Source organism: Neofelis nebulosa, chromosome 3, assembly GCF_028018385.1.
Source record: "Neofelis nebulosa isolate mNeoNeb1 chromosome 3, mNeoNeb1.pri, whole genome shotgun sequence".
NCBI classification, from domain to species: domain Eukaryota; kingdom Metazoa; phylum Chordata; class Mammalia; order Carnivora; family Felidae; genus Neofelis; species Neofelis nebulosa.
Genome location: NC_080784.1, coordinates 3,589,958 through 3,602,331, shown reverse-complemented (window position 1 = coordinate 3,602,331; position 12,374 = coordinate 3,589,958). Strand labels below are relative to the sequence as shown.

Below are 12,374 nucleotides of genomic sequence, written 5' to 3'. Positions count from 1 at the left end.
GGTTTATATGGAGAGGTATCAGTGTTAAATACTTAGAGTTAATTTTTCTGTACTTTAGGCCGACAGCCGGTATTATATGACGCATTAAAGAAATCGTTAGTGCCCTAACTGAAGGCGATCCCATTGAGAAACGTGTCTGATTACAGCCTTAGATCCGTGGATATTGGTCCTGTTCACCCATGAACACACTGCTCAAGAGGATTTTGTTGTTGTCTTTAAATGAGAGCGAGAGAGAACCTAAAGTATTCGAAGATTTGTTCTCATATTATGTTTTTCCGGAAGGGTAGACTTCCCAGATGCACACTTAGAATGTTTCATAAAGATTGCCATCTGTGCTTGAAAAAACACAAAGCAAGCGACCATTGTCATGGATTTTGCATACAGTAAGGAACATAATTTTAAAGGACCTTTTAAAATGGGTACGTGTTGGAATTGGAGTGTGTAGGAGTAAACACGGAAGTAGCAGACTTTATTGTCTGAGGACAAGCTTGGTTCGCCGCGTGATGTAAATGAAACGTACTGATACTTAAGAAGTAGCTAATGACCGATTTAACGTTGCTTGTGGTCTCGGTAGTACCATAAGAGAAAGAGTTAAGGCCTTTCGTTCTTCTCGTCGGGAGGAGAGCAGCCGAAGAACCTGTCTGTTACTCGAGCCATAATACCATTCGTATTACACTCCTCAACACTTGTCTTTGCGTCTCCACAGCGGTGGGTCTCGCTGCGTGTCAAGAACCCGTCCTTCCCAGCAACGGCATCAAAACAGGTGATCGGTATATGGTGAACGACGTCCTGTCCTTCCAGTGTGAACCGGGGTATACCTTGCAGGTACTTTCTTTCGGAGATTTGGGAATGGCGAGGGTTAAACTTCGTAGTCCCTGCCCAGCTTCGGGGAAGGCAACCAGCGCCTGGGATCTGTACCCAGAGAAGCTCATCTAGTTTCTCTCACCCTGTTTGGGAATCGCAGTGGCCACATTAAGCCATGCCTGCTGGTCATCTTAATTAGAATGTGGAAATAGCTCTAAATGATAAAGCCTAGCGTCTCAGTTTTGTGATTATTTTATTTCAAAATGTATGTTTTCCCAAAGAGTATGCAGAGAAAATTCTAAGGGACAGAGTCCTGACACGGTCTCTTTCACCGTGTGACCCCGGCCACCCAGTGACGGGATCTGCTTTTGGGCGGTGTGTCTGTCCTGCTTTGTACCTCGGTCCCACATTCAGTTGGGCAGATGCCCATTCGGTACCTACTCTGTCCCAGGTACTCAGGTCCTCAAGTAATAGGTTGACATCGTTTTCAAGAAATATTGACAACTTTTTATCACTTTTTTATAATTTTATATGAAAGTTTTATAAACATCGAGAACCTAATGTGTAGCGACGTTACTTTTTCTGTTAATTTTTTCTAGTCTAACTGCAAATAAGCTTACTCACAAAATAGTTTCTCTCTGTCACTTAACATAATAATATGACTCTCCCTGCCGACAATATTAATAATCTCAGCACGTATGTTACAAAGTCCGGTAGAAATAGTTAAGCCCAATGTTGTGTCTGCTCTTCAGTTATTTGGGGTCACAGAGTACTTTTTGCGGCATGCTTATGACGACATTGAAGCTCATAGTATTTCAAGGGGAAATGTGTAGTTCTGGTCTTTAACTGATTTAATGAGCTTGAGGAAGCATCAGGAAAAAGTTGCAAGGTTCCAGAGTACAAGGCCACCACCATGAATGATACAAGTTCCAGAGTGTGTTGGAGGGAGATATTTTGCAGAGCCGAGACGGGTCACAACGACAGCTCACAAACGCCGAGCGCGGAAGGAGTGCCCCCCAGGTGCCTCAGCTGTGTTCCTCCCGGTCACCCACACGGGGTGGGAACAGGAGGCCTGTCTTTCACTGACGAGGAGGTGGGAGCTGAGCCGGGGGTGAGAGAAGGGGGTGGAACAGAAGAACTGGTAGGGCATCCCCGGTGGGGCCACGCTTGGGAATCAGCCCAGGTTGTGGGTTTAGAGGACCCACCGTTCTGTGTCTGCAAGATGCCTGACACACCCCGGCAAGGGAAACGCATCATTGCAGTCACGACGAACAAACACCAGTGTCTAAAGTCACCTGAGTAAGAACAGCTACAACCTACAGATTTGGTGGGCACTACCGTAATTACTTTGACTCTGCCAGGAGATGGGCAGACCCTTCCTTGCAGAGCGGGACAAGAGTTACTGAGGAAGCTTTACTACACCTTCACAACTGAGCCAAGTTTTTAAACAAGCGTGCTAAGGCTATCTGAACTGATTCTTTAAGACAAATCTTTTTTTTTTTTTAAAGGTTATTTCTTTATCTTGAGAGACAGCGGCAGCACGAGTGAGGGAGGGGCAGAGAGAGGGAGAGAGAGAGAATCGCAAGCAGGCTCTGAGCTGTCAGCACAGAGCCCACTGTGGAGCTTGAACCCACGAACCATGAGATCGTGGCCTGAGCCGAGATCAAGAATCAGAAGCAAAACCGACTGAGCCCCCCAGGCACCCCTCTTTAAGACAAATCTTAAACAAATTACAGTATAAAGAATTCTGAGCCACACCCCAGGGGCTCCATTTAGAGAGACACAGCAGGATATACTGATACGCCATCGCGATGCCTCTTTCTGCGCACGTTGTAAATGAGCGCAGATCCCCACATGTCGGTACTTGCTTTCCTTCTGGATGCTCACCTCCTTCCCACTGGTTCATGGTGCCACTTGGAGAATCCTCTTATAAGAGACACCTCTGCGGCCCTCCAAGAGGAAACTGGAAAGGATTATTTGCTAAGGGCCTTTCTTAGAAGGCACCAAAGGGTGTGCTGCCTGCAGGTAAGGCCTGAGGACACACGTCTGCCGAGCACAGCCTGTTTTCCAAACGCAAACCAAGCTGTCTTGTCTTCATCACAGACAGGCTCCGGCTCTGACCTCACAAGCTGCTGTGGGTCGTTCACGGGAGTAAGGAAGCAGCCTGGGTTTTTTGTTTTTAATTGCTAACGGTTGACAAGAATCTTCTAGCACAGTCACGTATTTGGAAGCACAGCGTGCATACGTTGCACACCATTTATGAAAAGCAGCCTTCCTCGGACAGTTTGCACACAAATGTCTGTGAGCGTGTGTGCCTAGGGAGGTTCCTGGGCGTGGCGCAAAGGTGCGATCACGTGACACGTTGAGAGGGCTCCCGAGTGCTCGTGGGATTTAGGATTTCCATTTTCTGCAGGCTTGTTTCAGAGTTCTTTGAAGAGATGAAAAAAGAAAATGCCCATTCCAAACTAGTAAATAATAGAGTCCTGTCTTGTTTTGGATCCACTATACACATTTCAGCTGGAATCACTAACGTAGAATGTTGGTGCCGGGGGCGCCTGCCTGAGGGGCTCAGTCGGGGAAGCGTTCCGCTCTTGATTTCCACTCAGGCCACAATCTCAGTTTCATGAGTTCGAGCCCCACATCCGGCTGTGTGCTGACAGTGTGGAGTCTGCTTGGGATTCTCCCTCTCTCTCTGCCCTTCCTCTGCTCACACTCTGTTTTCCTCAAAATAATACGTACATAGATGCATGCATACATACATACCTACATACATAAATAAAGTAAAATGTTTGTGCTAGAATCAATAACAGAATATGACCCAGATCAGTAATAAATGCCTCCTTTATTGGTAGCCATCAATAAATACCTTGAAAGGCTTTTGCACTTTATGTCTGTCCGTAATTCAGGAAGAAATTTATTAAAGATAATTCAATGGATCAGAAAATGAGTATACGCACAGCATGAACTTTAGCAGGAAATGTGCTGCACAGAATGTCTTCTTTAAGAGTAAATATAGTCTCCTTTGGCTGTAATGACTTTTTAACATATCAGAAAGTATGAGAAAATGAGTTTTGTGGCAGATGAATTGAGTTTGAAATGTTTCTGAGCTCAGGGAATTGGTTTGTTATTGACAACTGCATTAACGCAAACGCTTGTTTGATGCGTTTGCGACATGGCGGGATTACTTAACATGAATCAAAGATTTGTTTTCAGCTGCCTCTGTGCCAGTCATGGGGCAAACGGAGGCTCACAGGATAAGCACGCATGGCAGAGACCACCACCTAGTCACAGGGAGGAAAACAAAATAAACACGAGTTGTCTGCACACACAGGTGTCCCGTTGACTACCTTCTCTTTTATTGTGAGAGATTTTCGCACAAAACTCTCAGGATTTAACGTGCAGCTGGTTGATTTTTCAAACACAAATACTAGGACAGATATTCTTGAAGGCTGCAAGTTCAAAACTGCATATATTTAAAGGATAAAGAGACCGTGGGTGATGAGGATTCATTTGACTACAGCCACAATTATGTGATGGTGTGCGAGGCGGTCCGATAACCGAATGAATAGGAAGCCTCCTGTTCGTCTGGTGGAGGAGGGACTGACAGTTCTCTGTGGGACCGTAAGGGGCGTGTGGGTGGAGTGTGAACCGTAAGCATGAAAGGTGAGTAGGTAGGTACCTTTTTGTGAGCAGCTTGCATCCTGCTGAACTTCCACCTTCAAATCAGTCACCTCCCATTTCCTAATCATTTACAGCCTCCAAGATCAAAAGCTGTAACTTCTGATGATTTAAAACAAAAAAGACAACCAAGGATGTGTTTATTTCCCAAGCCTCCTTGCTAAGCATCGGGAAACGAGTGCATCCTAGACAGAGTGTTGGGTGGGCCAGTGCAAGATTCTGGTCTTTACTGAAGGGAAACACAGTGATTATGGATTTTTTTTTTTCCCCATCCTGACTCGGAGCGTGGGATTCCTTGATAAACGTTAGTGGAATACATTTCACGATTTCTGACTTGTCCTTCGATCAGAGAAGGAAACCCCAGGAAAGACAGAGGTTCTCGCGTGCGACCCGCACCTGCCCCGTTTCCAGTGACGTGAAGTCCATTTCCTTGTCTCCCACAGGGCCGCTCCCACATTTCTTGTATGCCGGGAACCGTTCGCCGCTGGAACTACCCGTCTCCCCTGTGCATCGGTAAGGACGCGCCCGCGACACCGCCTAGAGGCGCACCTGCGCTGTCAGCAGCACGGCGGCCAGCCCCTCGAGCTCCTCTTTGGGGCTGCACACGTTGCAACTCCTCTCAAAGCAGTTGTTACTTAACACGAACACCATAACGCGGTCGAGGCGCGAGGAAGATGGCCCAGGCGTCTTCTCCCACGGGGTGTACTAGTTCGGCTTTTTCATTATCTTCCGACCAGCCTGCGCGGAGTAGGTGTGAGATCGCGGGCTCCAGGCACCGGACTCCAATTACATTTGTATCAGAAGGGCCAGTGGATTAATTATGAGAGGGAATGAGCACAGCAGGTCTGAAAGCCTGAACGTCGTTCCGTGTCAGCCTTGGGGCCTCAGGAAAATCAGGTTTCCAGAAAACAAAGTCAGAAGTCCAAATAAATGATGTGAAGTGGGAGGGATGCTATCGTATAGGAGAAACAGAGAGGCGCCCCCCCGCCCCAGCCGCTGCAGATGTGTCCCCTAGGACGGGGTGCAGCCCGCCCCTTTAGGGAAGCACGTGCCAACCCAGCCTTTTAAAGACGAAGATGTGCCCTGGGGCCCAGTTAGCGGTTGTCGAGAGTCCCAGGGGTTCCCTGGAATGGCAGGTGGTTTCCATTTCCCTCCTCTGTGGGAAACCTTGGAGTGTGAGGCCATGTGCGGTGCTCTTGACTCTGTAAAGTCTACGTGGCATTCCTGCCGCCCAGGCCTCGAGCCCCGCCCACCGCCCATCAGCTGTAGGTCTGACTCAGACACCTTTACTCACAGCTCAGGTGACCACACGGCTTTGTCTGGTGCTGACCTCACCTGTGGACTCCGTGTGCCTGACCTGCACACCTGTTGCCTTCTTCAAACCCTGTACCCCCTTCCCAGGTGAACACCGTGATCGTCACCTTTCTTGAATAACCCGGATGTTAGCTCAGCTTCCTTCTCACTCACCAAATCCGGGGTTCTTTGCCCTCGTGGGCCTGTGACCTCAATGCTCCCCAGTCGTGAGTCTCCCCTCTGAGGCCTCGGCTTTAGGATCTCACAGGCTTTGAGTGCCTCGTAGGCCCCTGCTAAGTGGTTGCTGGCCATCTGCACACGAGCCTAACCTACAGCCCCTGGTTTCGGGGCACCTCCTAGGACAGCAGGGGAACGAGAGTCCTTGCTCCTGGCCCTGCAGCTCAACCCCCCCCACCCCCCCAACTTGCACACACCCCTGCTCTGCATGCCCCCCGGGATGCCCCAGGGTGCCTGCTAGTTCCCACCTCCAGGCACAAGCCCTGCCTGAGCCCCACCTCCTGCACCTGCGCCCCCGCATCAAGGGCCAAGGCAAGGGAAGGTAGGAGTACCTCCCATCGGTATTTGAAATGTTGATATTTTGTTCATCACAGGGTTTGTTTTTGGCTGTTGTTGTCGCTGCTGTCGTTTGCATTACTTTTGAAGTTGCACCAACAGATGGCTTGAGGATTCGGGCACCTTCTTAAAGTTGGCACCCGGGGGACTTGCCTCACTGGCCTTACCCTCCCCCCAGCCCTGTCCGGGCTCCCACCCTCCGGTTGGAAAACAGCAGTGACAGAAAGTCGTTGCTACAGTGAGCGTGACTCTGCTTTTCCTTGTGCAGCTGGACTGTCACTTTCTGTAACTCGAATGGCCCTCCCTGCAGTCCCAAGGACCTTAGAGGCAGAGCCAGGTGTCAGTCACCACGGTACAGTTAGCACACTGGGCTCTCGGTAACCCCGATTCCTGAATGACCCGTAAGTGACTGACGGTCAGACAATCTGGAATGGTATCGCAGTGATCATGGACACCTTGTTCTTAGTCCCTCTCTTGTGTCAGCACACGGATGCTGCGTGGGGTGCACTCAGAAGCCCCTTGTCTCCAGAACTGCCTTCAAGCACCTTCATATTGCGTGTGCCATTTCAGGAGCGAGTGGTCAACTTTCCTGAATGAATGCAGATGATTTTTAAGTTCATTTATTTATTTTGAGAGAGAGAGAGAGAGAGAGAGCCACAGGGGGAGGGGTAATGCAGAATGAGAAAGAGAGAGGGGTGGGTGGTGGGGGGAGAATCCCGAGCAGACTCACACTGCCAGCCCAGAGGCCGACTAGGGCCCAGACCCAGGAACCATGAGATCATGACCTGAGCTGAAACCAAGAGTCTGACACTCAACCAACTGGGAGCCACCCAGGCATCCCAGAATGCAGGTGATTTTAAAGGGCACAAACATCCTTAAAAGTGTCCTCTGAGCTGGTCACACATTGTTCACGATCCATTCGCCGAGGACTGTGATCGCTTAGTGCGTTTTTCCGGCACCCACGGGTAAAGCAAGGGAGTTACGCTCTGTTACGTGTTCCTCTGCAAGCCTGGTTTTCTGACCTCTCACGCAAATCCTAGGTATTAAATGGTTTTTAGTAATATACAACTTAATCACCTAGAATGGGACACAGATGGAGCTGTGCACAGAGGAAGATAAAACGGAACCAAACCTTTACAACAGAACCGCAGCCTCTATGACGGTCTCGTGCGGGAAACAGTGGCTGTCCTGTTATGTTCATCGAAGCATGTTCGTTTAAAAGTGAAAACATTCCCTGGTGACCAATACCTTTTACCTGAGAGTGATTTCTTGGTAAAAATAAATGTCTAGATTAGCACGTCACCTAAAACGTTGACACTTTCTGTAGAGATTTGACATCCCAGGCGCGACCTGGAAGGGAGAAACAGTAACAGGGGTACCACCTTTGGGGGACCGCCTCCTACCTCCCTGCCTCTTACCTTCAGAACATCCATCTTCCTATTTATTTGTAAATGAAGAACCTTCCCTTAAACCTGGGGACTGAAACATTTTTAACTTTGAAATGAAATCAGCTCACAACGGGGATTCAACCAAATGACGTGCCATGGCACCCAGTGTTACGTGAGGGCATGTTTTATTCAAATAGTTAACCTATATTCGTCAAGTATAATTGATTTTTATCTTCGACTTAGCATTAGCACGTCTCCTGTATTAGCAAATGTCGAAGATACATCAGCTTCCGTAACACCTGCTGGCTCCTAACTGTTTACAAGCTCTAGAGAAAGGTTTTTCGTTGGAAGACTCACAAACAACCCACAATAAGTCTCCAAGTCTGATCTGAGAGAGCGGAAGGTTGTTTTTGTTTTTTTCTTTTTTCTTTTCTTTTTTTTTTTTTTTTTTTTTTTTTTTTTAGCTAATGGCTTCTGATTAATCCAAACTGGGGGATTTTAAGACTAGAAATCCGGGGCGCCTGGGTGGCGCAGTCGGTTAAAGCGTCCGACTTCAGCCAGGTCACAATCTCGCGGTCCGTGAGTTCGAGCCCCGCATCAGGCTCTGGGCCGATGGCTCGGAGCCTGGAGCCTGTTTCCGATTCTGTGTCTCCCTCTCTCTCTGTCCCTCCCCCGTTCATGCTCTGTCTCTCTCTGTCCCAAAAATAAAAATTAAAAAACGTTGAAAAAAAAAAAAAAGACTAGAAATCCATAGAGAGATAATATTTTATTTATTAGCTCTTGGAAATTTCAAGTACTAATGAAGACAGTTTATATCAAAACACTTCTCTACAGGTTACTGAGTGTCAAGCACCACTCTCAGAGCTCAACCAATATTAACCACTTTGAACATGACAGCAAGCCCCAGACTGGCCACGCCGTTTGCCAGGGCCCTGCCTCTGAGCTGGTATTCTCTACATCGTGGGGTCTCTCCGGCAGGGCATGGCCTGTGCCCTGGATTAAAGTTCCAAATATGGTTACCAAAAAGTCAGGAATTTGCACAAAAGAAAATAAATAAACCCAGTAAGATGTCAGGTCCCCAGCTACTTTATTCCAATAAACACCTTGACCTTTGGAGACACCATATTTGCCAGTAACTCCCTGCATAGGCTTCTTAACTATAAGAGAGGGTCAGGTGTGGAGGGAGTGTCTCCGGCAGGAGGCAGGAAGTCAGTCTACCAATGGTAGTGGACCAGTAAGCCCTGGGAAGAAGGCTGAGGCTTCAGCAATTGGAACAGTGGACAAGTATAAAGTAAGACAAGTCCATTGGTGGAGTTTGAAAACATCACAAAGGAAAGAAGATTGACGCTCATCTTTTGGGAGCTCTGTTTGCATGCCTAGTCAATGACTTTCATATTTTTAGGTAAACTAAGTGAGGATTACGTGTAATGGTAACTAAATACTCAAGGAAACAGGTTGCCACTGTATATTTGAAAGGAGATCTACCCAATATCCAGGCCCTTGTCTCTGTCTTCACAACCCTGATCGTTGGCCCATGAAAAACAAAGTTTGTTTGGTAAACTGTTGATGATGACTATTGATGATGACGTCCAGCATCCAAGTGCTGGGTCAGCTATTCATGTGAGACTATCCCAGTCCTCAATCGAAGACGTACATGGAGGGGTGCCTGGGTGCCTCAGTCAGGTCAGGATCTCTCGGTCCATGAGCTCGAGCCCCGCCTCAGGCTCTGTGCTGACAGCTCAGAGCCTGCTACGGATTCTCTCTCTCCCTCTCTTCCTGCCCCTCTCCCACTCACAGTCTGTCTCTCTCCCTCTCTCTCTCTCTCTCAAAATAAATAAATAAATAAATAAATAAATAAATAAATAAATAAATAAATATTAAAGAATTTTTAAAAAAGATATACATAGATATTTATATTTTCTAATTCCCAATCTTCTTTTCGTAAAAACTGTGTTCAAAATCAAAAGGGTCTATTTAAAAATGTCGCCTTTACTTCACATTTGTCTCAGTGTTGCTGTCATTGATACAGCATTTTCATGTCTTTTTCCCTGTGGTTGGACATACATACTTACTCTCATTGCAAGATGAGAGCCCCAGGGAAGGGAGATCACTGCTCAGTATATTTAGGGATGCCATTCAGATCCACCAACATGCCTTCACCAGAACTGATAGACTCGTGGGTAAAATGCATCCCAGCAGCTAGATTTTCACATACTTGGTTCTCCCACAAAGAGGTCACCTTGACAGGTTCTGCTCTAAACAACAACAAAGTTCACATTCAGGGTTTTGCTGGAATTATTCATTCATCCCACAAAACTGCATTACTTAATTTTTTTTAAAGCCTATTTCATTAATAACTTATACAATGTTAAAATCCAGATCACGATTCCCTAGCTTGGGCGATCACCATACTTACTGGACTGGATTTTTTAAGACTTTAGATTTTTCCTCCTATCAACTGTATCCTCGACACATAAAATTTTTCTATGTTGGTGATTAAAAAAGCAAAAAAAAGTATTCCGCACAGGTCCTGAGAGCTGTCTGAAAGAAGGCCTTCCACAAACTATTTTGCCTAATGAGAACACTGTTAGAATAGCAATAAAGCTTTTTAATGTGACTTCCTGGAAGAAGTGACAGCGTTTGCATTATGACTTCCAGATACAAGAAGTTGCCATTTTAATAGGTCACAAATGGTCAGGGATTCGAATTTCATCTGCTTACACACATATTATTTGACAAGTGTGTTATAAAATCAGTTGTTTCTTTATAGCCAAACCTCAGCTACAGTAGCATAAAATGTGAGTGACAGAAGTCCGGCCGGATGTGGGAGCTTACGTTAACACCCTGTCATGACGATGGATGTAAGGTTTCCTGGGGAGAAAGTGGGTTTAGTGAGCCGCACCCCAAAACAGAAAAGAATCCCAAAGGAAACGTATGCTGGTTAAAACGTCGGTCCTAGAACCAGACAGAGCTCGCATAGTATTCTGATCACGTCGCTTAGGCAAACTTTTCATCTCTTCAGGCTTGGTTTCCTTATCTGTAAAATGGGTAATAACATGAACTTTTTAGGGTTGTATGAGAATTAAGTTCTGCAGTGTATTTACTCAGCCTGTTGGGTAGCACATAGTTATCAATGAATAGAGAGTAACTAATGCTACCACTCAATGAATAGCGACCTGTAACCCGGAAGCCATTGGGACTAACATGCATGAAATTGCATGGCATTTGACATTTAGTCGCCTTTCCTGAGTCTCCACGTACCAGAAGCAGATCCATTTGGAAAAACTGTCTTTGTTCTTAAATAGTTGACGCCCGAGAGGAAGGACCAGACCCGAGGGTAACTGAAGTGCATCGCACTGTGTGTGTGCTGTGATTGAGGGTGAATCCACTTCTGCAGACTTGCTCTTACCTAGCATGATCCCACAGAGCAGCTGGAATTAAATCCCCTTGCTAGAAAGCCATGACCCCCAGCACTAAGTACCCTTGTCCACTTTGCAGCAACCTGCGGAGGGACACTGAGCAGCATGGGGGGAGTGATCTTGAGCCCAGGGTTTCCGGGCGCGTACCCCAACAACCTGGATTGCACCTGGAAAATCCAGCTACCTGTTGGCTATGGTAAGTGAAAGTTGTTGTTTTTTTTTTTATTTAATTCCTGTAATTTCAACTTTGTAATTTCTATCTTGGAAAGAATTCAGCTGAAGAAAAAAAAAAATGCGCCTTATTCTGTTGACATAACTGTCTTTAATTGAAAGTGGCTTACAGATTTAAATAAAGCTTTGGCAGAATAACTTCAAGAACAGAAAGTTATTAAAAAATCAATTCAGCCATGCAGCTCTTTTCAAGGCAAATTAAATTAGATGGATGATGATATAGTAGGCACGCGAGATATATGTAGCATCCCTAATTCAATTATCCCTCTCTTTATTCATAATACCACCTTTTAGAATCTACTTCTGGAATTTAATAATGGTTGTTGTTTCTTTGGAACAATTTTTAAGGCTTTTTCAGGTTGCGACACATTTTATTACTGTTCCATAAGTTTTTCTAATTATGTATTGCAGTGATTTCGGTTTATGAAAATGGCTTTTTATAAGATTTAGTTATGAACTTTCAGGATAGCCACCTTAAATAATTCATGACATTAATTGTTATGTACAGTAAAATCTCATTATGGCCTTTTCCAGAAACACACGGTCTTTGTGAAATTTTGATTCCCCGCCATGCCTTTCCTTGTCTGCGCCATGATTTCCTTCATGGTTGAGTTCATTAATTTGGGTTTTCCCCACCTGTGATTTTTCTCCAGCGCACACACTGATAGGTGTACCAGGTCAGGTCCTTACTGAATGTCCTCGTGCATAGTGATTGAGGACATCTACGTGAAATGTTAGTTGGATGATGAATGAACTTAAGCCCAAGTGGACGTTGCTGCCCTAGATCATGTTTTTTTATTAGGTTTTCAAAGCTTTGGCTGAAAAACCTGTGTGCGGGATGGATGCAGCAGCAGTGATGTAGAACATGGAGCGAGGAAGGGTCCCCCTGCTCAGCAGAGAGGAGCCAGGAGGAACCCCAGGCAGGAGGGCCCGGTGGGCATCGGTCGCGTGTGCAAGCACAGTCACGCTGGGGACCGACCCCGAGTGT

The 12,374-nt window shown here is 46.3% G+C and overlaps 1 protein-coding gene across 5 annotated transcripts in view; it reads left to right on the top strand.

Moving 5' to 3' along the window:
• The window catches only part of CSMD1 (CUB and Sushi multiple domains 1), a 2,016,488-nt gene that overhangs the window by 1,818,880 nt on the left and 185,234 nt on the right, over positions 1-12,374 (top strand). For all 5 annotated transcript variants that reach the window (XM_058719853.1, XM_058719852.1, XM_058719850.1 and 2 more), the window contains 3 exons: positions 707-825; positions 4,926-4,995; positions 11,235-11,351. In XM_058719853.1, the coding sequence (XP_058575836.1) occupies positions 707-825; positions 4,926-4,995; positions 11,235-11,351 (306 nt within the window). The remainder of the gene's footprint in view (positions 1-706; positions 826-4,925; positions 4,996-11,234; positions 11,352-12,374) is intronic.